Source organism: Magallana gigas, chromosome 1, assembly GCF_963853765.1.
Source record: "Magallana gigas chromosome 1, xbMagGiga1.1, whole genome shotgun sequence".
Classification (NCBI taxonomy): domain Eukaryota; kingdom Metazoa; phylum Mollusca; class Bivalvia; order Ostreida; family Ostreidae; genus Magallana; species Magallana gigas.
In genome coordinates this window covers 29,435,917-29,462,359 of record NC_088853.1, presented here as the reverse complement: position 1 = coordinate 29,462,359, position 26,443 = coordinate 29,435,917, and the positions used below count along the sequence as shown (strand labels likewise).

At 33.4% G+C, this 26,443-nt stretch overlaps 1 protein-coding gene and 1 long non-coding RNA gene across 2 annotated transcripts; both read right to left on the bottom strand.

Annotated features, from left to right (window-relative positions):
• Window positions 1–1,441: 1,441 nt before the first annotated feature.
• LOC105337274 (uncharacterized) lies at window positions 1,442–10,153 on the bottom strand. Its single transcript, XM_020071045.3, has 5 exons — window positions 9,896–10,153; window positions 3,940–4,347; window positions 3,506–3,715; window positions 3,250–3,406; window positions 1,442–3,104 (listed from the first exon to the last, which is right to left on the bottom strand). Exons 1-5 carry the CDS (start codon window positions 9,896–9,898, stop codon window positions 2,890–2,892), a joined length of 993 nt encoding a protein of 330 aa, XP_019926604.3. The 5' UTR covers window positions 9,899–10,153; the 3' UTR covers window positions 1,442–2,889.
• An 11,756-nt stretch (window positions 10,154–21,909) lies between these two features.
• On the bottom strand, window positions 21,910–25,773 carry LOC109617414 (uncharacterized). Its single transcript, XR_010707534.1, has 5 exons — window positions 25,481–25,773; window positions 24,396–24,571; window positions 23,552–23,985; window positions 22,486–22,893; window positions 21,910–22,132 (listed from the first exon to the last, which is right to left on the bottom strand). It is a non-coding gene; the product is annotated as an uncharacterized lncRNA (long non-coding RNA).
• Window positions 25,774–26,443: the final 670 nt, after the last annotated feature.

Here is a 26,443-nt window from a genome sequence, read left to right as displayed (position 1 = left end):
GTGCATGTACCTTTCGTATCATAAATGTAAACCTACAAGATGTGAAAGGGAAAGTCTGAGCTCATTTTGAAGCAGTGTTGACAATGTCAAGGTAAGTAAGTTTGGTAAGAATATATTAGAGAATTAAGAAATTAATACTCCTGTGCCACCAGCTGTAAACTCAGGCATTTCTTAGACTATATTCGTAGAACTAATTGCGGCACATGATCAGGATTTGTAGTAAACTGAGTTTGAGTCGGTGCGTAAAATTATAGTCTGGCGGGTTCCTGGAAACACACATATTCTATAACTGGCCTTGCATAGACCTCTCGCAGTCATATAATGAAAAAACTTAACAAACCCGAGAGGCTTATCTTTTAAATTTATCCATGATCTCTTCCAGGAACTACCTTTTAAATGATCTCTCAGCCACTGTCACTGATAATCCGTGGGAACCGCTGAGCTTGACAGTCTAGCACGTCATACGTCTTCACTCGCTGGCTGCAGTCGGTAGGACCTACTTCGTGCAGATTCCCGCGTGGTGACGTCACGGGCTATTAGATAACCCGTACGAGGAAAGAGTCAACAAACATTAGATCTTTTGTAATATTACAATGATAGAAGGTTTTTTTTCAAAAGAGCCTCCAGCATAGTCCTTAAACCTCGAGAAGTAGGAGTACATGTCTCAATAATTATCGAACAGCCCTCATACAAAATGTGTACATCACCTGTGTACGCATTGCGTACGAGTTAACCTTTGACTCATTTTTTTGGAAAAATAACTTGTACATGTAATAGGGATTTCTTCACCGTTTCTTCTCTGTAGTCGAATAATTCTTCTTCTTCTTCCTGTTTAGTTCAGACCACCACCTGGTGTAATTTCGAACTGTTATATTGACGTACGCTTTGATAATATTTCGTACATCAACATTTAAACAAGAAAACATATTGACACAAGCGTCAAATGGGCCGCAAAAACATAATTGAGAAACACATTACCAAAAAGAAAATTATGAGTTGGTTGTACTCATTTCTATGGTATTTTCAGCAGCACGTTTTGAAGTTTAGATTTTACTATTAAGAAATCAGTATTTGCAACAGTAATTGTATGACCATTGACATAGTATGAAGTTCAGCTCATCATTGCTCTCTTGGACATAATGTATTTCCAGGGACATACATCCCTGGTATTTCAAACCAATTTGATTTTTTTTTAATTGTATTGAATTAAAACTTAATGCATTAGTTTATATGATTTGAAGGGGCCACACAATAAAATGGAAATGGATATTTTAAATGTACAAGTAAGATCATGCTCATCCGATAGAAACTGCAAAATTTTAAGGTAAAAAATAAGCTGGAGATTTTTTTTCCTAACTGGAATTATACATCTTATCTACACTCAGTTCATGAAGATAATCATGATTATTTAATTGCAAGTGGTTCTCAAAAGAATTAAAAATAAACACAAATTTTCAACAAACAAAATTTATTGTACATGAAAAGGCTACAAAAAATGTAACAACCTGGACGAAAGAAAGTGACAACAAAAACTTTGACCAGAACATAAACGACTAAATAAAAAATAATATCAAGTGTGTTAATAATATAATTGAGATCATAAAAACTGGTACTAATTAATACATAAACAAACTAGCTAACAAGAAGCAAACACAATAGCTTCCAACAATGAACAAAATTTTGCATCTTGTGTACACTTGTACTGTTTTGAAATAAATAAAAAGAACAACCACTTTCTCTTACAAAAGACTATTTTCTAGAACAGTAAAAAAAACTCAACTCTAATCTATAATAAGTTGCAAAAAGACATTAACAATGCAAGCTATGAATGAAATCATCAGCTAAAAAATGCAGTTGCAATATAAAAACAGTTTTGAACATGCATTTTTGGTTACTGGTATTTAATGGTGATATGATACCTTAAGATACTTAATGACCAAAATCATGCAAATCGTGTACTACAGCATACTGTTTTGAAATAAAAAATAATGGCCACTTTCTAGCACAAAAAACTACTTCCTAGTACTGACAATAAAAAAACTTGCTCATAAATGAGTGGCATTCTAACATTGCAAGCTATGAATTAAATCATAAAAAAAATTGTATCATTTAAAAAATCCAGTTGCAAAAAAAAACCAAACATTCATAATTTGTTTCTGGTGTTCAATGTTGATTTTCTATTTACTTTTCAACATTGTAAAACATGTGATTTGCACTAACGCAAGATTTAAATCTGATAGGTAGCCTCATGATCAACATTTGAATCAGCTCCTCTTTGTCATCAACTATCAACTCTTCTTGTAAAATAATTTCAAGCATGCTTTTAAATACAGATGTCTTGAGATCTTTTTTCTCTCCTCGCTTGAACAGAAAATTTACACGAAATGTAACCACTTTCTCTTACAAAAGACTATTTTCTAGAACAGTAAAAAAACTCAACCCTAATCTATAATAAGTTGCAAAAAGACATTAACAATGCAAGCTATGAATGAAATCATCAGCTAAAAAATGCAGTTGCAATATAAAAACAGTTTTGAACATGCATTTTTGGTTACTGGTATTTAATGGTGATATGATACCTTAAGATACTTAATGACCAAAATCATGCAAATCGTGTACTACAGCATACTGTTTTGAAATAAAAAATAATGGCCACTTTCTAGCACAAAAAAACTACTTCCTAGTACTGACAATAAAAAAACTTGCTCATAAATGAGTGGCATTCTAACATTGCAAGCTATGAATTAAATCATAAAAAAAATTATATCATTTAAAAAATCCAGTTGCAAAAAAAACCCCAAACATTCATAATTTGTTTCTGGCATTCAATGTTGATTTTCTATTTACTTTTCAACATTGTAAAACATGTTATTTGCACTAACGCAAGATTTAAATCTGATAGGTAGCCTCATGATCAACATTTGAATCAGCTCCTATCAACTCTTCTTGTAAAATAATTTCAAGCATGCTTTTAAATACAGTTGTCTTGAGATCTTTTTTCTCTCCTCGCTTGAACAGAAAATTTACACGAAATGTTTTACTGGAGCTGCTGGTCCTTTGGCATACTGGGCACTCTCCTTCTACATATTTTTTTTGTCGACAAGCTGAAAAAATCCATAAATAAAATTATTTTACCAGAATTTATCTCGTTTTGCTATGTGGTACACCTTTTTCACAGAGAGTTAGTTTATTTCATTAAAATCCTTATTTATTATTTTGAAACTTCCTGTAAAATTCTCATGAATTTACCTGCGTTGTCACAACAGATGTAAACATCAACATCAGTGAAGTCAGTAAGAACAATTTCTTCAGGTGTTGTATTTTCCAGTTCTTCCGAAAAATCTGGATCAAGGTTCGCAAAACCAAAATCTTCATCACTAAGGTTTACTTTGTTGTCAGCAACAAACTTAAGGATAAAAACAGAACTTATTAAATTCAGGTTTAAAAAAAAAAGAAGTAATTATATAAATATCTGTTTAATTTATGACATTATTATTAAGATTACCTCACAGGAAGATGTTGGGCAAGTTGTAAGCTGTTTTCTTGTTTGAAACACTTTTGGGTAAACATTTGTGACTTTAACAGTGTCCCCAACATTAAATGGACTCAAAGCATTCTTGTTGAATAAGCAAACTTTGGCGACACTGCTGGTGTCTTTGATCATGATTGATTTCACTGCTAAACTACCTTCCTGACGATACTTCAATGGTGAAACCTAAAATATAAAAAGTACGGAATTAATTCTTAAAATATATATAAGTACACTTTGTATTCTTTAAGTATACATGCTTTGTTAAAGCATTGTAGAGAATTCTTATATGCAAATATTTTTTGTATCAAAATAGTGAAAATATACAGATTGTTTTCAATAAAAAAAACAATTGTGCAATTTGGTTATGTTTGTTAGTAATGGAATCAATATGGTATTGTTTTTATTACCTTGAATATCTTCCCAGTAACTTCCGATTTGTCTGGTGACTGCAAAGCATCCTTAAGCAGTTTTCGCTCTCCTTGTTGTGGTGCATTCTCAGGTAAATTTGGTACCTGTATGTCTTCACTGGTTTCCACTGATGCTGCATATGCAATTATACTTTTTGATGTTACCCATAGTTCGTTCCCAGTTTTCTTCAGTGCATTTTGGAATTTAAAGCTCATTCCCTCCTTGATCATGTCAAACCTTGCCTTTTGATAGATTCTAATTTTGTATGTTTCTGTGCCATTCCCACCAATTACGTTGAAAAAGTGCATGGTTCTGTTTGAGGTTTTGTTGCAATAGGATTGAAGTTCTTTTGATTTCTTCAAAACCTTTAACGTAACTGTCAATGTTTCATCTGAAGATTCTTGAGACTAGAGAGAAATTATAACATTTTTTACAAACGAGAACAACAAATTCCAGCTCACTATATATGTATCTTAACCTGATAAATCAGACTTCAATCATTTACCAGCAAATGCAAAAGTGCATTATTTGACACAAAATTAATATATGCTATGTTTATAATCACAAAATTTCTGCAAAGTTCTGAAAACCCAATTTTAATTCTGTTCGAAAAACTAATTGGCACAAATATTTGTAAAGTGAAAATGTTTTTTAAAAATTTTTGGTTATTCACAAATATTGTACCCAATTAATTAAAATGATTCTACTAAAGTTTTGCAATTTTCATGTAATTCAATAATAAAAATGACAATACATGTACTTCAAATAACTTAAATTCAGCATTGTTTAAAGTGTTATGACTGAAACTTACAATAACCATTTATTTATTAATATTCTTCAGCCTTTCATATTCCACAATAACATCTTCTGAAGCTTTTATTTTTGATGGATCAAAGTTGATCAAAATCAAGCCTGTGCTAGAAGTTACCCTGCTTAGTGCAACATATGCCATACCAAATTCAAACACAGTACTACCTAAATCAATAACTGCTGAGTTCAAAGAAATTCCTTGGACTTTGTGAATTGTGCACGCCCAAGATAACATTAAAGGAAACTGTGAACGTACAACATGTCTACCTCTGTAAACAAACTTATACTCATATGGTTCTATTGCAACTGGACTATGAAGAGAGGATTCTTGTTTCATCATTACTCTTCCAATTTTAGGATCATCTTCACATATATACATGATGGCTTATTGTTTTCACTTGAAAAAATAATATTCACAATTGTTCCAATAGCTCCATTAACCAAACCATTTTCAGTTTTAATATTCCTCATAAGCATAACTCTTGCTCCAACAGACACCATCAACAAGTTTCTTAACCCTCCAGCAATAGTATCATCAGAAGAAATATGATCACTTAAAACTTGTCCCATGAAATTATCATCCTCTGATGCATAAAAATGATCTGCATAGATTCTGATAGTATTTGCCAATTTACTAAGCTGATTATTGTTATACATTTCTACTTGCTGTCTTGTGGGATAAATATGTAAAAATTTAGAAAACTTGGTTTCATCATATTGTAATCTACTTTTCAGAAAGGATATATCATTTTCTACAGGCATACCAATACGTACTCTATTCAAAAGGAAATAATATGATAAATCAGAATTTTGTCTGTTATTTTCCTTTAAAAACATTGGTTGAAATAAATGCCAAAGTAACTCATTCTTGAATGCAAAATTTCCTTTCACAGGTCGCAACTGAAAAAAATCTCCAACAGCAATTATATTGCATCCCCCAAATGGAAGGTCACAATCTTTTATTTCTGACAAACGCCTGCTAATAAATGTTAACATGTCACCACTGACCATACTTACTTCATCAATGACAACTGAATGGACATTTTCAAATTCTTTACGTACTTGTTTCAATGTGTAACTAGACAAACCAGCATAATTCAAAAACTGTGCCACAGGAACTCGTAACAATGAATGAATCGTACGACCATTTATATTATTTGCAGCTGTTCCAGTTGGAGCACATACAAGAACACAATTCGAATTTAAAACTCTTGCACAAAATAATTGGATGTATGCAATAATAACTTTTGTAGTAAAGGTTTTACCAACACCAGCTCCACCTGTTAAAAATAAATGAAATGGCAACTCATTTTTTTCAAATTTAGATTTCACAAAACAAAATGCCTCCAACTGGGATGGTGTCAACCTTTTCACACTTTCTCGAAATTCAACAATTGACATTGAACATGAAAAACTGTGCATATGCAAATCATCATCAAATATTTCTGTTGCATTTTTACTTGTATTTAAAGACGCAGATTCATTCACATCAGCAAAGAATAATTTTTCTAATACAAGATCATTATTCAAAGAAAACAAAGTGTCATTTTTGGTGTTTTCAGAAGAAGAGTTACAAGACAACTCTGACATCAATTTCAGCTTCCGTATTGTATTTTCGATTTGTTCCGTGAATGAAAAGTTAATGAAATCAATGCTTGTATTGAATAACTGTCTCTTGTTAATGAATGCTTCTCTAGGGTTGGAATAGGGAACAACAAGCTCATTTTCAGATTTGTGTGGCAATAATAAAAGTAACATTGAATAAAAATGATCATCTGAAGATGGAGGAAAATGTGGAAATCGTACAACACTTGGTTTCTTGCATTTCTTCATAACCACATCATACTTTTCAATATAAATACGAGACAGAGAAACTCTCTTAGGCATTTCATTGCTACATTTCTTGTACCAGGAACAAAATTTGAATAAACAAATATCACTTAATTCCACAGGACGACAATGATAATAATCAATAATATTTGTTTGAAACACTTCTGTAGAATTGTCATCAAGAATTTCAATTTCTTTTCTACTTTTCAAAATTCTGTATCTTTTGCTTGGTTGCCTTGTATTCAGATAAACAAAACACCTGGTTACATGAATCAAATTCAAATTGCTTAATCTGTAAGCAGCTTCTTGGGAACTCAATCGTCTATGGCGCAAAACTGTGAGTCCTATTTTCAACAACCGCTCATGCCTTGGAATAGGATTTTCTCTAAAGACATTGTGAATTAGTTGACCCAGTGCATTTTTTAACTCATCCGGCTCTGACTTGCAAATATAGCTACACACATAATATGCTGCACCCTCAGCATTACAAATCATCTGGATATCCATATTTGCTCTCCAGTGTCTTAATATATCAGGATTGTATGAATTTATCATCACATCTTTACTTGTTCTTTTTGTTGTGTAAAACTTTCCTTTATTTTTATCTGACAAATTTCCAACAACAAAAGTTTTTTCACATTCTCGTTTTGGAAAACCAAATCTACAACAAGACTTAAATCCTTTACTGCAATAAGAAGTATGAGAATGACTTTGTAATGTAGTCACTAATTGAAACAGTTCAGCATCATGCTCACAGTTGGGAATAACAGAACATATTGTTTTATCTATATAACGAACCAGTGTTGGAATTGTTAAATTTGAAATTTCATTGGGTACATCTTCAATCCATAAAAACATATGAATGTGTGGGCTTCCCCTATTTTGAAATTCTACTCTTGCAAAGTAATCAAGAACTTTACCTAAAAGATATTTTTCACTCTGAATTACATATTTCATTAAAGACTTGAATCTGCGCTCAAAGTGTATTGCAGTCATTAAAGGATCACTTCTCATACCACTTCCAAAACTATTCCATTGTTTAGCTTCATCAAAATCAATATTATGTAACATCATTCCCAATTCTGGCCAATGCAAATCATCTGCTGATAAGGTCATGAAAAGTGTTGGTGGACCTAAACATCGAAACATCGCCAGTAAATTATACAGCTGGTTTCTGAAATAAGCCACGGTTCCACGAATATTTTTCATGAACATGTAAGAATTTTCTTTTAACTCTGCATTATTCTGCAAATTTTTAATGTCACATGCATTCACAGACACAGCATTATTTTGACCCTTCTTTATTCGCATGTTTATATTTATCTCTGATTTCAGACAGGCAAGATCATATGAGACAGCAGAATGTAACAGATAAGTCAAATCTTTCCTAAAATTTCCATTTTTGTTATATAACCTATATTTAAAATACATCGACTTTGAAATTTTCATAGGTCTATTGTAATTTAAACCATTTTTACCATATGGGAATAGCCATGGAAATGCCATTTCCTCACCACTTTCCATTTCGTACACTCTTACAGGTTTTTCTGAAATATGAGGTACATTAATAATGCCCTCATTTCCGATTACAGAAATGTCGTTAGGCATTGTACTATTTATTGGTGTAAGGGTAGCACTTTCCATATCAAAATCTTGAAAATCCATTTCTGTATCTGTCAATAATTCTTCATTTTCTTCAGAAATAGCAATGTGTTCATACAGCAAGTTATTTCTTTTCAACCATAAAAGTGCCTTTTTAACTTTTTGGGGGGAAACAAAATATTTAAATTTTTCAGATTCCACATAACCTTTGTGTTCAAAATTTACAGCAAAAAAACATCCATCATTAATACCTTCGGGTAGTTGATTTGCAATAACTTGCACATTTGTTGGCAAATTTAGAATTAACCCCTTTTCAGCCATTTGACCCCCTGGTAAAATAATGACTGTCATAAATATCTGAATCAGTGCAATTAATCTTTTTTCAATTAATGACAAAGTTCTCAGTTCTGAAGGAATTTCAAATGTTTTCAAGCAATTAGCTTCCGTGCATAAATATGGAACTTCTTTTTTCTTTATTAAAGAATGACAAGTTTGACACAACACATCACTTCCATTAGTTGTTATATGTGTGAAGTTTTTTAGCTCTGCATTCTTAAAACTGTGAGTTTGGTTCTGAAATAAAAATCTGTCACAACAAGCACATGAAAAAATTGGACATTCTCTTATTCTACTCTCATAAGCTTGTACATGATTTTCATCATGCAAATAATTAATATCAAGTCTTGTAGGATATGCATCTGAATGATCTGATATTGTAAAAAAACATGAAACATTATCAAAACTGTTAATACTGCCACCACTGCTATTCAAGTCTTTCAGTATCAAATTGTGCGCAGATCTTTCACTATTTTCAAAAGAGACATTTTCATGAAAGTAATTTTGAGGAACATGAACTTCATGTGCAACTTGCTTTCTCTTTTTTTTCTTTATCGAACAAATTTTTTCGCTTGATTTACAATAAGTATGAAAATTTTTATTACTACTACATGTACTACTAAAACTGGAAAAATCAGAATTTGTTTTGTTGCATGCATATCCATATTGCCTTTCTTTTTGCTCTTCACACAAGTTAATCACTTCATCTTCATTTGAGAGAAAAGAACTTCTTGAACTTGTCGCAATTGTACTACAATCAAAATTGTACCAAGGAAAAAGCAACGGAGTTATTTCATACCTCATATTGCTAAACAACGTTGTTACATATTGGAAAAATTCTTCAAAATTTTCAAACTGAAGCATGACAGCATTCCCATTTTCATTAGGAAAACCTAAAGAATCTCTTTGATGCGAGTCAAAAACATAAACAGTGTTGTCACATATATTACTATAAACTGCCACAGTATTTCCACCAAAAGTAACCAAATGAAAACTTGTTATTCCATTAGCCTCTAAGAAAGCATGTTCAAATGACATTTCACCAGCATCTACATTAACAACGCCATTAACAACGCCATAATATCTGTCAAAAAAATACTCTATCTCACCAGGTAACCCGTTCCACGAGTAAAATGTTGGTGGTAAATCTCTGTGAGATAAATATCCATACTCACGACCAGAGGACAAAATATGACCATAAAAATGTGTACCGTTCGCAACAGTTTGATTCAAATCACTGGGAGATAATTCTGATAAATCAGGCATATGTTTAACAAACATGAGCAGAGCAACTAAAGCTATCGCAGTACATTGTACACCATTATAAGGTTGGAATTCGACACAGCCTTGATGGCAATTTGCTAACAAACTTCTCACCATTTTTCCTGCTTGTGGAAACCGCAACCACGTGCGTTGTGAATCGTAAGATCACAGTCTTCCTCCAAAAGTACCACAGGAAGCGTGGGAAAAAATTGCCTTGGTGAAAAAAGTGAATACCGATCCCGATACAGTGCCTTGAAAACAATGAAAAAGTCCGAAAAGTTCCGAATAGATTATAGTCTCGATAAAAAGCAGACAGGCATTATCTACTATACATTTGCGAGAAGAAATATAAAAAAAAAAAGCCATTTAACATTTACTTTTAATTTATACATGAAAATTTACTTTTAATACAAATAGTAATAAATATAATATTAATTCTAAAAAAAAAAAAAAAAACAACTATCCCGCAGAAACGCAGTAACACTTTCTAAATGTATTTCAAATAACGGACCGCCTCCTGGCGGCCCGTAACAAGAAATCATATTGACGCAAGCGTCAAATGGGCCGCAAAAAATATAATTGTTGTATGAATCAATTGTTGTTTACATAAAAACACACAACCAAGAAGAAAATAAGAGTTGGTTGGTAAATTTTAATTTACTTTCAGCAACTTGTTTTGAAGTTTAACATTTTACTATTATCTTAAAGAATCGATTTCGTTACTGTAAGCATTTCTAACGGAAATTGTATGATCATTGCCATAGTATAAAGTAATGGAGAACACATTGATTTGTACATTACTCTAATACAAAGTGCAACTCATCATTTTTCTCTTGGAGATTAATTATTTCAAACCATTTTGGGTGATTTTGGTTGCATTGTATTGAATGAAAACTTAATGTATTAGCATGATTTCAAGGGACCTCATAATAAAATAAAAATTTATTAGTTCAAATTTTCCAGTCAATTCAAATTTTCATTTCTGTCATATTCTTGTGTAAATAATTGATATAATGTCATTTCATGAAATTTTCTACCACATTTTACATGGAAATATAATAAATACACACACAAACTCTTTTTATTTGACACGGCACATAGAAATTCAAAAATATCATTCATATAAAATTTAATGACATTCTGGTCTTTAATATTTTAGGTCTTTAGTATGTCCCGCATACCGATCCTGATGCATTGTTTTGAAAAGAATGAAGAACTCCGATATTTTCCGAATAGATTATAGTCTCGATAAAAAAGCGCCAAATACGACAATTTACTAAGTTTGACCTACTTTTCATTTACGAGTAAAAGAAAAAATGTGATATTTTCTAAAAGGCATAAAACATATTTCTACATGCAAATTGACTTTTAATTCATAAAAATAAGCATAGTATTAATTCTAATAAAAAAGAACTATCCCGCAGAAACGCAGTAACAATATTTAAATGTGTATCAAATAACGGACCGCCTTCCGGCGGCCCGTAATAATTTGTACCTGTGTTGTTCGATAGTACAATCGTGCATTTTTGCCTTACATTCAGTGTCGTGTTACATGGGGGGATCTACCATCAGCGTTCGCTCTCTTCTAATAGGACATGTCTTTTAACCGAAATTAACCGAAAAAAACTTAAAGGCCGAGAGATAAAAAGAAAATTGTACACTCCTACAGCAACTAGGCCAATATGGCAAGAGGGACAGGGCTAACTCAGAAGCAGTTTACAATTAGAACTTGTCATCGGCATTCGCTTGCATCCTACATGTTACGGGATTACAACTGGATACAATTTTACTATATTGTACAGATTTTATTTCCACTATTGATGAACGAAATATAGTTCTGAAACATACACAAACATACATAAACATACACATCACAAGACAACACAAACACATATATCAAGTACACTAGCTCCATTTCATAATTCAATCACATTTACTACTTTAATGAAACTGAAAATAGATCAAATTAAAATCCAATCAATCATATTTCACCATTATTATTAAGAATGATCAATATGTAAATTTATCATATATATGCATAATTATGACTTTTAGATATAAATGTCAAAAATAAGTATAGACAAAAGTTTATAGACAATTTTGACACCACATACATTTATATGTTAGTCACACAAAACATAGATCTTACCAGATATATGGTATCCGAACCTATGCAATTGACATCACTGTATTTAATTACTTGCGTAGGAATTACTCTACAAATCAACCTAATAAATAATTGATTACTGATAAAATAATTACTTAAATAAATAGCATTCTAACCCTTTATTTTAATTATTAATTTATTTATCTTTCACACAAATTAAGAAAGTAAATAAACTCTCTTACTTTAGGTCTTAGTCCAGGTCTGTATAGGTTGAAATATAACATACATCTCTCAACAGAGAAATTAAATCAAACACCCGAAAATCACTCTACCTTCAAAGAATTCAACCTTTTACCTTAACAACAATCTAAATACTCTCTACTTTACATGTATGGAAACCCATAAGTGTCTTTACCAAATAAATAATAAATAACACTGTATAATATGGAAACATATGACATCAATAATAAATTCATTCAAACAGCCAATAAATAAAATCACTTGCAACGTGTTCTATCACATACACAGGCTCCTTTTTAGCAGACGAAACTGATAAGATTTCACTGCTGTGATTGATTAATACACTTATTCATAAAATTTTAAAGAAAATGTTAAGACTTAAAGGGGCATGGTCACAATTTTGGACAAATTCTATTTTTATTTTTTAATTATTTACAATGCTTTAGAAATGCATTTCTAATTATCAAATAAAATTTGAGAGTCATTCGTAGAGTCACAAGCAAGATACGGGGCTCACAATTCTTTGTCATGTAAACAAGGCTCGTGCCCTGTTTTTGTTTACATAGGTTCAATATACCAATTAAAAACCTTTTCGCAGCTTATTTGTGAATCTTTAAATTTATTTTAAGCATAGATAAGCAGTTCCTAACGTTTAACACATTCGTTTTAGGTTTAAAACTGGAATTTTTACTTCAACGTTCAAAATGTAAACAAACGCTTTGTTTACAAAGCGAAGAATTTCAAGCTCTGTTACTCGCTTATAACTCAACAAATGACACTCAACACTCAAATTTTTGTTGCCTATTAAAAATGCCTTTCTGAAGCATTGTAAAAATTAAAACGGGAAAAATAATTTTTGAACAAAATCGTGACCATGCCCCTTTAAAAATTGTTAATTTTTTAATACACAGAGCTCAGGGTACAAATTGTATCATAGATCTATCTGTCTTTTCCATATCCCCTCTCTATTAAGATGAGTTGAAGCCTCATTAACCTTTTTCCTTTTTTTACTGTGTGGTGCATTTAGTCTCACTGGATTCCAAACGGAAGTAAAGGCTCTGTCCAAATTTTCCTTCCAACGAGACAGCCAAAAATGACCTTATTCTGTATGCATGGTCACCGAATGCTATCCTCTTATTTTGGAACATATTCATAGTATTATTAAAACATTCCACATAGTTTGTCTCCATAGCGGAAACATAATCCTTTGGATATGTGTAGAGGTTGGAACTTATGACACCACACAATCATTTTTTGTGAAATTTGTCTACCATTTCAAGTCTTGATGGTTCGTAATTTCTGTCAATCTTGCAAGTCGAAGAACGATAACACTCAGAATGGTTATTTATAGTTTTAACTATGTTCACTAAGAGCTCATTTTATACCCCCCTTCGAAGAAGAGAGGGTATATTGTTTTGCTACTGTCTGTCAATCGGTCCACAAACAGTTTCCGTTCGTTTTCTTCCAACAGGATGAACATATTGAAATGAAATTTGATTTACAGGTTAAATATAAAAATATCTAAGTCAAGTTCGATTATGGGTACGATCGAGCAATTTTTAACAGAGTTGTGCCCCTTGGACGTAGAAAAATTCCAATTATTTGAAGTTTCCGTTCATTTTCTTCGCGTAGGATGCACATATTGAAATAAAATTTGCTAGAGTTAAGTGCTTTGGACTTTAAAAAATTTCAATTATTTGTAGTTTCCGTTCATTTTTTCGCAGATGTTTCCAAGGGAGGGGGGCAAATGTGATTACAAAATCTCTTATTTTTAGTATTTTTTCTGGATTTACCTCACAGTTTCTTAGTTCCAAATGGTAGTTTGCTCTTAGTTTTTTCTGGATTTTGCTCAGTTTCTTAGTTCCCAGTGGTAGTGGGTTACAACAGGCTCAAATTCTTCGTACATTTTTTACCTTTTACGCTGATATACTTGATTTTTAACATTCTTTCTTTGATTGGCTTCACTCCGTACCAAAAATCGTTTTGATTAACCAGGCCTGGCAAATCTTTGATGAATTTGTTAATAGATAGGTTTCTATCATGATTGTGGACGTTCATGGCTTTTCCTTGATCTTCTAGATATTTATAAATTCTCCCTGTTCCAATTTTTTGAAGATGTCATCTTGTTTGGTCACTTTTCATACTTAATGACTGTCTTTTCACCAATTGCAACCACTCGAATCTTAAGAGTTTTTGCGCCATCCGTGTAGGGCATCCGTTATCATCCCCATCTTACGGCTCTACCGAACACGGAGGACTCTGCTAAACGCGGAGAAGGGTTAAATTCACACAGAAAAGACAAGGTCTTTAATTTCTTTTTATACTCGCTCTTAAATGTTGAATTCAAATTTCTTTTTAGTTCTAATCATAAGCGGATGATCAAGCCTTCAATTGGTACACATTTCAAACAAATTAAAAGAAAAAAATTTCAGCTGTTGGTGTTTAAACAGCAAAACCGTCGATAATTTTTCTAAACAAAAATATTAAGTAACAAGTTTGACCGTTCAGCTTTTTGTGAACGCAATTTTAAAGAATACAAATATGTCATGATCATATATCTACATTCTATCGAATTTCCAAGTAATTTTCTTAACTTTGTTTTTAAATATGAGCGCTTCAAAGGAACAGGGTCTTTTTTCTGTAAGCTAAATTAACAAAGGGGAAAACTGTCCTTCAATGGCACTGTCTTGCTGTGATTTATCTTTGGTTCTGCTCTACAGTTGTTAAAAGAATCACAGGACTCGTCTTGGAGGGATGCGTTTGCTGCTGACCATTGAACATGAGCCTAGACATCTGGATGCATCGCAGGACAATGCGCAAATTGCATATGAGGAGGTTGGGCTAGAGGATACTGCGAATGCATCTGGTGTTACACTGGAGTTTACCGGGGTGAACGGTAGTTTGGCCGAGGTTTGTGGTTCATGAAGTGCGGCGTGTTAACCATATTTTCTATGTTTATGTTGTTTGTTCATACGTTCTGCACCCGTTCCTCCAGAGAACTGACGGCGTTTCTCGCGGTTGCATTGTTCGGAATTTAAACGGCCGTTGTTCCTGACTCCAGGCTCTGTGTTCTGCCAACAATGCTCCATGGCAGTGGGGTTGTGACAAATAAAATATGCCCTTATATTAGGCATAAACCCGCTCATAATGCGTCCAATCATCTTTGGTGAATCGACTTTTATATCTGTAGCTTAAAGGGAGACTTGTTGTATAAATTCCTCAACGGATTTTGTGTCTCCTTGTGTAAAATAAAATGGATCAGTAGCATAATGTGACACTGGTTTAAAGCGGTTAATGAATGTCATATGCATCGCAGTTAATGATGACTTCACTGTAGCGTCAAAGGTATTGAACCATGTTGCTGCTGCTGAATGGAAGGAAGAGCATAGCTCCTGCTCGTTGTTCTGTCAATCCTTGCATATTCAATAGGGCAATGAATTTGACCCACCATTGCACTGCGGATGTTTTACAGTCTCACATTTAGGCTTGAGTCTTGGGTATGGGGCTGGAAGGTGTTAGTAGTGGCATAATTACGGGGTGAACACTAACTTCCTGTCTGTCTTGCTATCTCTAAATGTGACAGAGTTTCCCTATAAAGTTTTCAAGTTCATTGTCCTTGTCTCGTTGTTTTCCTTTTTCCTCAACTGTTGTCACCGAGAGAGCAGCAATTTCCTCGTCTTTTTCATGAAGGAGTTCTTGGTGAAAATTACGTATTTGTTCGGATTTTGAAGTATTAGAAGATTGGATCAGAAGTATCACAAATCATCTCTACTTGGTGCCCTCAGCAACACTAATGAGAGAAAAGGAGGACTTCAGGTGGGAATTGCTCAGCGTCTTTTGACACGTACAAAAGTACGTGTTAGCAACGGCGACCAATGCCGTCAATGTGAGCATTGAGAGTTGGACAATGATGACCGACAGAGGAGAAGGCTCAGGCCAGGTGGGAACAGATCTTCTTGTAATCTTGATGTGCATAAATATTATATTTTTGTTTTATGTTCTATAACTTTTATTATTTAGTATCAAAGGTGGTATAAAAGTTGGAGAGCATCATTGAATCAAGGCAGATGAAGATGGACATCAGGATGCCCTTCCCACGGCTTCAGACTGCCAATCTGGAAGCATACCACTCCTTGATCGGTCATTTTGCACAAGAAATGAATGAGTTTTCTTACCAGGGGATGCAGCGTCGGCAAGAATAAACACAAATTATTATCTTAATGAACTAAAATTATGTTTCAAACTGTGGCATTATGACTAGATTCTGAAACCTTTCACCTTATAAGTTATTTTTATTTACATTTTTTATTCACATAGATTGCTTCTTACGACAGTGCATTTCAACGAAAATGGCAGTCGGGAACAGGCTTTCACAAAGACCAACGAGCTGAGATACAAGATCGCTTTTCCCATACAGAAAAATTGGCGACATTACAGTCAAGAAAATTAAATCTCTAAGCGCACATATGGTATATATATATATATATTTTATCACGAACAGGTCAAAACAAAACATTAGTGCTTATTTAAATTGAACAAACAGCATTCACGGTAAATTTATTCCATATCAAACTTAGTTTATATACTAGATGGTTCACTTAAGTTTTAAAAGCAATTGTTTTATATAGTAATCATAGTTTTATTTGACTTAAAAAAACTAAATTCAACTTAAAAAAACTAAATTGAACTTGAAGAACAACTGATGGTATTTCCTTTCCTATAATTTTACCTCTAATGTATGGAAAAGTGAATGAAAAATTGAAGGAATGAATAGTATAATGAATTATTTACATGAATGTTGTATCTTACTCATGGAAAAATCAGAAAATTTAAATTCACACACTTCCGTTGGCATTTCGAGTGGTCTTGATGCTGTAAAATCACAAAACTTTTCCATCTTTACTGGAACAACAGTTGATACTGCAGTTGGAAATCCTATGAATTTTGTAAATTGTAACGAGACAGGGCTTCTCAAAACCCGCTTCTTTGAAACACTCAATCTAGGGGAGGACAAAGTCAAACTTGCTTGTTCACTCTTTTCTTTCAATTTATTCGTTAAACTTTTTTACTTTATTTTTTACTTTGCAACTTGATTCACATATTGGAATTGTTCTGTCCCTCTACAACATCGTCACGATATAATTGAATTCATAGTGACTTTCGTAAAGACGCCGACACTAAGATAGTTGCAACATTAAGTTTTCAAACGTACTTGGTCACCTATCAATTCTCGTTTACATTCCACCGTGAATTTTCACTTGTGTACAAACTTTACAGGTTTGTTTGCCTGTTTTCGTTTTCTGGTCATGTTCAGTCTCTACTGAAAGTCAGGTCAATCAGCTGTGTCTTTTAAACACACAACACGTGGATTAACTTGAACCAATTGCTTAAACTAACTGTTTGACAAAAAATTGGTAGGAATGTTTGGCAATAAATAAATAAAGCCGTCATTAGACAGAAAGTTGACGTCCTATTGGATAAAAAATAGATCCCATATTATGGCAGGTTTTAAAAAGTGTGTTAAATTTTCAAGCACCTACAATGAATAGTTGCTGAGAAATCTTCTTTAAAAAATGAATGCATGTCACTTGAGTTGCTGCCTGAAACGGAGTTTTTTCCGACTGCGCTGAATGTTAAATTGTTATATCTAGCGTCTCCCGCTCGTATAGTTGAGGTTGCAGGAAGCCCGCATTTTGTTGTGTTTTTTTGAATTTTAGGAAGGAAACCTCTCATACTTTGTTGAATTGTTTCCAGTATTTTTTCCTCAACTTTGTTCGCTGCCTCTTTATACTACTGGCTGACCCTAGGTGGATATTAGCTGAAAGGAACAATCTGCACATCCCCACGGTCGTCAGACAGGTCCCCATACGATCCACCGACATGGCTACATTGAGGCTACATTGAGGCATGACGCTTTCTTCCCTGGAAATGGGGACTTAACTCCTTACAGAGCTTACGTGGAGAACTCTGGTACACGCAGTTAACACAGCGGAGAGATGTTATCCATGCCAGACCTCGTATTTGGTCGCGAGAGTAGTTCCAATCTAAACTCCATTTACAGGTTGGTTTCAATGTTCGATGATCCTTATATGAATCGATTTATAACTCGAAGTCTTCTTATTGTGTAAAAGTCTCAAAGTTTCACTTTCTGGGCTTCCTGCAGCTTCACTGTAACCGTGTAAATCAATGATCCTGGACTCTCTCCCCCGGGGTCTTAGAATCTTCATGTTGCTGTCCCTGCCCTCTGCAACATTGACAGTCTTTAGCTGACTGTTGTTAGTAATTGTAACAAATTCATCATACAGCTCACTACTAAGCCCGAATTGAATTGAAAATTAAAGTTTTTCTTTACCCACTTTACATGTACTGTCATCCGTTATATCGATAATTGTATGATTCTATTAACATGGTTCAGGGGTTCCGGCTCTAGGGTGGGGCCAATATGGCCATATAGTAAAAATGTATTAAATTTTAGAAAATCTTCTTCTCTACTCCCATATATTTATATATATATCTTAAAAACTAAATGCATGGCTATAAAGTCCATGAGGCCCTCTACCAAAATTGTAAAATTCATGACCCCAGTGTCAGGGGTGTAGCCATTATGGCCATATTGTAAAAATTATTAAATCTTGGAAAATCTTCTTCTCTATTACCATATATATTTGTTAAAACTAAATGTATGATTATAGTGTCCATGAGGACCTCTACCAAAATTGTGAAATTCATGACCCCTGGGTCAGGGGTTGAGGCCATATAGTAAAAATGTTTTATATCTTCAAAAATACTAGTATTCTTCTCTGCATCCACACATGTGGGCAAAAAATGAATACATGGTTATGATGTCCACTAACTCCTCTACTTAAATTTTGAAATTCATCGCCCCTGGGTCAGGGGTTTAGGACATGATAAGGGGGGGGGGGGCAATATTGTGTTAATGCATAGAATGTTTAAAAATTTTCTTCTCTATTCTCACACATTCAATTAAAAACTGACTAATAATTATGTTTACCAGAAAGTCCTCCACTGAAATTAATTTTCATGTCCCCTGGATTATGATCGATCCTGTCCTCAAGCACCTGTATACCCAATGTCGAACTTGACCTTGATATTATCATGATAAACATGTATACTAAATTTCATTTTAAAATATGTTAATCCTCTGCAAAGAAAATGAGCGGCAACCTCATGTATTATGATTATTTTATGCAATATACAAATAATCAAACTTAATTGACGGAATATAGGAAAAAACACATTTAACGGTGTTACATAGAACTGTACAAGTTATCACAAAGGGAATAAACTCGGTACTATTTGCCAAAAATATGGACAGGAAGTAAAGGTAATTCTTCGGACAAGCTATCAAGTCCCTCTTCCTTTTTCCCGCCAAAGAACAGCCTTGTTGAAAACTTCCTCTGAAAAAATCTGTAAACACCATGCCAACCGTCCGCTTGTGACTGTCAAGTAAACAGGTCCAGAGGCTATGGTGGCATAAATCTGCCACCACTTGTCAGATAATTATGTTAACTTCTCATATGATAATGTCGACTTGTCAGATATTTATGTCAACTTGTCAGATCTTTATGTTGACTTGTCAGAAAATAACCATAGTGACTAGAAACTCAATATTTTGTTGTAAAAGAGTGTTAGTGCCACTAACTGCCATTTACTTGTCATCATTATTTCATATAAGTCGAGATAAATATCTGAAAAGTTTACACAATCATCTGACAAGTCGACATAAAGATCTGACAAGTTAACATAATTATCTGTCAAGTCGACATAAAGATCTGACAAGTTAACATTATTATCTGACAGAAAAAATAATATGGCCACTAGTTTAAACAATATTATCATTCACATTGTATGTCGACTTGTCAGATAATGATGTTGTCTTGTCTGATGTTTTGTCGTCTTGTCAAATAATTATGTCGACTTGTCAAATATTTATATCGACTTAAAAGATGATTATGTCGACTTGTCAGAAAATATTATTTCAAATGGATGACATAAATTGGGCGTGGAAAACTATAATAGCGCAAACAGAAACTTTATAAATGCATTTAGATGTCAAGTTATTTGCCTCAAAAATAAAATATGGAATTTATAATAAATAAAAAGGAAATATCCGGTATTTATAACTAAACCTTTTAATTTTATAATGTTATATTCATTAAATGATAAGGTTGAAATCTTTGAGTACGACATATTCTGAAACAGGCTATTTGTGACCTTGACTGGAACTCTTCAGCATTGGAGATGTGAATGAGTGAGGAAATGAATTGAAAAATAAACAAGTTCATATTTTGTGGGATATAAATCTTTTAACGGTAGGAAGCTAACATTTTATGTTGATAGGGAGTTAAAGGGATGTTCAAAGTAAAAAGTTGAAGCGAGCAGATGATTTAATTCAGCGTATTTCTATCGTAACAACCGGCCTAATTTGGGGCAAATTTTCCCGAATCACTTTGTGTGGCACTGGTCTGAGATTCGGAAGAGACGTCCGTCAAAAATTTTTCAGTCTCGACGAATCTCGCTGAGATTAGTAGTAACACATACATGTATACACATATGAATTTAAACATAACTGACTAGAAACATCACCTGAAGAAGTAAAAACAAGTTTACTGCATCATGACCTTAATTCATACATTGTAAAAAAAAATGTATAGCTGTTACATCATCAAAAACAAAACACTATTCCAGACTAGCTGCAGGACTGTAGCTCCCGGCCTGAAAAAATTAGCGCATTTTTTTGTGCGCCGTAAATTGCAGTTTTTTACTTTGGGAGGCACTGTAGCTCCCAGGTCGTCCATCCGAATTTTTTCAGACCGGGAGCTACAGTCATGCAGCTATATTCCAGACATGACAAACACATACAACAAAATCATAATCTATATAAGAACCTCAATATGAACTGCACAACCATGAATATCGACATAATAATTTTGGAATAAGCAATAAGAAGTCTGAATATAATTAACACAACCGTGAAGACAAAATAATTTTGGAATATACAATAAGAAGTCTCAGATTTTAAAAAGAAAGCATAACCTTGATGCATCTGAAAGCTATATTAGTGATGTAATGATATTATTGAAATGTCATCTAAGTACTGTCACTCAGCATTTTCTTGAAGGCCCTAACCATGGTCCCGATTTTGCATTTATGGCGGCTTTTCCGTCCATCATGAATGTTTTAAAGGCATAGGCTGAAGACAAAATAAAATGAAAACACACTTGTATATTTATAGTACTTATCAGTCATAATCAATATGAACATTGGATTCTTAAATTGTACTACTAGTGAAAGCATTCTTTAAAGATGCTAAATGGTAATGGTAAAGGGCTTTCAATCTTTTCAGACAAGCCTTCAGTTTTTCTATAAGATGTTCAGGACTAATAGTAGTTGAAAAGTTTTTGGAGGATTTTGGCAGGGTTTGCCTTGACCCTAGGGTACAATGGGTGCATTAATGAAAATAAAAATTTATGTTCATGTTTTTCTTAACATGCTTTATTCCAAATTTGATGAAAATTTACCTAGCAGTATATGAAAAAGTTAAAAATATATAAAATTATACAACTATAAGACCAATAGCAATGGGTCACCAGAGTAACTGGTGAGATAAAAAAGAAGAAGTTGATCTACCTAAGGAGTAGGTTTATATAAAAAAAAAATGTCTCTCTGAAAGATTTGCTAGGATTAACAAGAATTGATACCTTGATTGGTACTCAATCATCATTAAAAAAAAGCAAAAAAAAAAAAAATAAACCTATCAGGGCTTTTCCTAGTGGTGTATCGGCCACCTTGCATCCCGTTTTGCCCACTATCTCATGGGGTTCGAAAAAACCATTAATCATAAGCTTAAAGGCGCATGATTTTGTCTTGCCCTTAAATGCTCCCTGAATATCACTCAGCCACGTGACAGGAACATACAGCTGGTGCCCTTCCACCAGCTGGGTGTACTCAACAGGGACCGTTGCGCCATTCTCTAGAAATTTCTACAATGTTAATGGCTATAAGTTTAAAAACAAGGACATACATTTTTTAAAAAATGGTTTCACAATGAATACTTTAAATTCGTCTCAGTATGATTTTGAACTCATTGCATTCTTTAAAGTTTTTAAGAATATTCTTTGAATGATGATACTTAACATTTCAAATGTAGTGCAAATGCTATTTTTATTTTGCTGAGAAAATGAAAACATAAGTATGACTAAAACTAAAAATAAAACCATAATTCTAGATAGATCCCTTAACTGAAATGATCAAAGTAATCAATATACATGTATATAATGGACTATATTGTTGTAAATGCATGTTCTTTTTGATTTTAAGTATAAAGATTACTTACATAGTGGCACTTATTAATTTTTGTTCCCCTTTTTGGCATATAGTGGTCTGAACTGGAGTAGATAAAAACTTTTCCCTCCTCTTCTTCCTGTCTCAGAAAGTCTTAAAATAAAATTAAAGTCTTGTAAAAAACAAAACAAAAAAAACAACATTCTATCATAAATCTAGAACCTGACATTTGCAGACATTTAATTATAACAAATAACAAGAAGTATTTCTTAATTCAAAATTCTTTTACATAAAATTATAAAATATAAAAAAAATAGTAGAAATTAACCTAGCTCAGCTTTTAATCTGCTAGCCTCAGTCCTCCAGAAATTTAAATCTCTTTCGAGTTGGTCTGCAAAGGACTGAAGGCCTTTGATACTCTGTTCTTTCACCTCACAACTCCCACATGGAACAATGTTATCTAATGGGTGCGAAGAATTTGATTTTAATGATGAGAAGTTTAGTAATGGGTTCGAAGAACTAATCGGGTTAGAAGAAGATGGAGTAAGTGGGGATTGAAAAGAAGAAACTGTGTTAGGAGAGAATGAGGAAAGGTTTTGGTAAGTAGACATTGGTATATTATCAGAATTAGAAGGAAATGAGGATTGGTGTTGGAAAGAAGATGATGTTGCCAAATTTGTGCTAGAGTTGGAGGGCAATGGAGGAGGCAGAGGAGCAGTAGATACAGGTGGATTGTCAGAAGGAACTGAAGGTGGGGTTGGGTACACAGGCAGACATGCCATGTTGAAGGGATGGGTTGATGGTGGTTGATAAGTAAAGGGTGTTGTAGTAAGGGGCAGTGTGGGTGGATAAATAGGCAGTGATGTCATGTTAGGGGAAAATGTAGATGGTGTTGGGTAAGTTGACAGTGGATCCATGCTGGGGGAACATGTGGGTGTGGATTGGTAAGTAGACAAAAGTGTTGTGTTATAGGCAATTGTGGATGGCTGGGTAGACAGAGGGGTTGTATTAGGATAAAATGTGGATGTGGATGGTAGGGAAGACAGGGAGGTCAAGCAAGAGGAAGATGTGGATGGGACAGTAGACAGGGGTGTACTAATAGTTGAGTTAGAACCTACTTCATTCCTCATGCATGTTTTGAATATTTCTTCCGCATTTTTGACGGCTGTTTCTGCCTTTTTTGCATTTCTTTTTTTCTTTTTTTCTGCCAATTCTAAATAAAAATATATTTTAAGACATAAACAGATAATGAACAGAGAATGCATATATAGATTTATTTTATTGACCGGTTTCAACCAAGAACAGTTGTCATCAGAACCTTTATTAAATTATTCAAACTACTAAACTTTCAAACTCTTTAAATTCAAATCTGTAACTATAATTTTCTTTATACTCGAACACAATAAAATGTTTGAGAATTGCAGATTAACAGAGCAGAATTCTGAAATTGTTCACCTTTTTTTCTTTTTTGTAAGTTCATCCACAGCCTTCCTTTTTCCTTGAGTCTTTTATTTTTCTGATGCTATGAATTTTGAACACTGTTCTTTGTCTTCTGCAATTTAATTTGAAACAATTTAATACGAATCTGGTTAGGGCAATACTGTATACAAATTTATATAAACTACTGTGGCATCATCTTTTTTTATTTTGATCAATGTTCATGGGGAATCAAAGTTTGAGAGGTTCATGGGGTTAGTAATTTTGGGTAACTTGCATATTTCATCTAGGTAAATAAATCAGCTGTGTCGAATGTATGCATATTTCAATGTTCATGGGAACTTAAATTCATGGGTAACGGCTACCAAGGAAATCCACAAACATCGATCCCCCATAAACAATTTTGATTCCACAGTAATTTCATTTAAGGTCTGCACATAGGTTGTTTGGTTAATGGGGTTCAATTTATTGAGAAAAAAGCTACATATTTGCAATTAATCTGAATCTCGAGTACACACAACATACCAGATGCAAACAGAATTTTCCCTTCATAGTTGACACCATCCCCCAAACAGCAGAGCAGGAGTCGCCAACCTTAAACGTTCTTTATTCACCTGTGTGACCATCCTCGTCCTCTATAGCGTCTGCTGATATAGGGTCACTTAATTGACTGTCCATAGTAAACTGGACAACATACCAAACTAAAATTGAAAACCATACAGAATATGTATTTTTCACAGTATTAAACTGGTTTATTTTTTGACATTGTCAAGGGATATTCCTCAATTTTTCTTGCAAATGACAATCTTTCCTACTGAGCATTTTTGAAGTTGGTCTCACAGGTTTGTGATTCGAAATATTGCTTTCGTTATATATATTATATACATATATTCATACTTTTCAATGGGTGTCAGATAGTGATAAAAATCAGTAAGAATTTCATAATCGATGATGTACATGTAGCTACTGTTACTAATTATCAATTATAATCGGACATTTACAAAGTCTGTCAATTTAGTATATTAAATGGTACGAATGGGTGAATAACAGCTTTCTGTGATGGTCCAGCTAGTTCATTTCGTAAAAATCCAAAGTACGCGTTCATATACCTGGGAACGAGTGTTGTTACCCGGGTATGAATACATCTGTCTGATCATCTGCACCATAACAATACAAAAATAAGCTAGTAGATAACTCGTGGCTGGAATATTCAGCTTAAAAACTATTATGCTTGTAAATAAAAAAAAAAGCTCATTAATCGGAATTAAAATATTGTAATCTAGCGCCTGGATTATGCCAGCAATCAGCTGATTTTCGATTAATTATATTCGATGATTGGAACACCGCTCGTACGTGTCAGACACAGTCGTCCATCCCAATTTTTTTTAAACAAACTATATACCTACCCCCCCCCCCCCATGTTTTTTTAATTAATATAGCAATTAAACAATTTTTATTACGGACTTATTCAGAATAAAATTAAAGTCTCAAATATTTTACTTCATTTTTTGTATCTATTATCTATCTATATTTTACAATTTTCTACAAGTCCAAAAGGTCTACTGGTCACAAAGTCAGATTTTTTTCTACTCTAATCATTATATACTTACTTATTGTGCCTTCTAGAAATCTTCCAGGAAGTCGGACTCTTCTTCTTCCTGACATGTTACGGAATCACTTTATAGTAGCTGGGAGAAATATTACCGCAGACACTAGTACGTACGTTCACAATGCCGGTCTCGAATTCTCAATACAATATTTGCGCCAAGATCGTTGATTGGTCGAGCTGTTATCGACAAACACGAAATGGTAGTTAACAAAACGAAATCAATCTTCAAAATCCTTTTTAGTTTGCATATAATACAAGCTAAATAATAAAAATATGTTTACAGAATTTACTTTAATTTTTAGACGGTGGCTATAAATAGCCACGGTCTATTGCTACGGTCCTGACCGGAAGAGTATTTCTCACGGGGACCCTAGCGGATAAGGAACGATAACTCTGTTAGGTATGCAGTGTTACACGCAATGTTTTATCTATGTGTCGATGTCAGTATGAGAACTAATTTTAATCTTATCAGATGTTTTAAGCATAATAGCTGCTAATTATTTTGTACATATATCTAAATAATTTATGAAATTGTGTTTTATTTTAAATGAGCCGTTACCCTGTCTGCTTACGCGGTATCGATAATTTATGCACCAACTGCCACTTGTGACGTTAAACTCTGTATCAGGACTGCATAAACTATATCACTGCGATAATTGGCTAAGAGATATCTCACAATAATCGCTTCTTTTTTTAATGATGTAAACAATTGTCAGAAACACACTATTTAAACAGGTTTGCCATTTCATATTTCAGCAATTATGCTTCGATCATCGATAAATTCAGTCATTTTCAACGAATTAATTTTAGTTGAGGAAGAATATTTATTTATGTAGCTTATTCCAAAGAATTCACAACAGACACTGACAATATCAATGAATATCACATAAATTACATTTTATTGAACTTTAACCGACCAATGGCACGCTTTCTTTTACAAGTGCACATGGTTTTTTTTTTAACT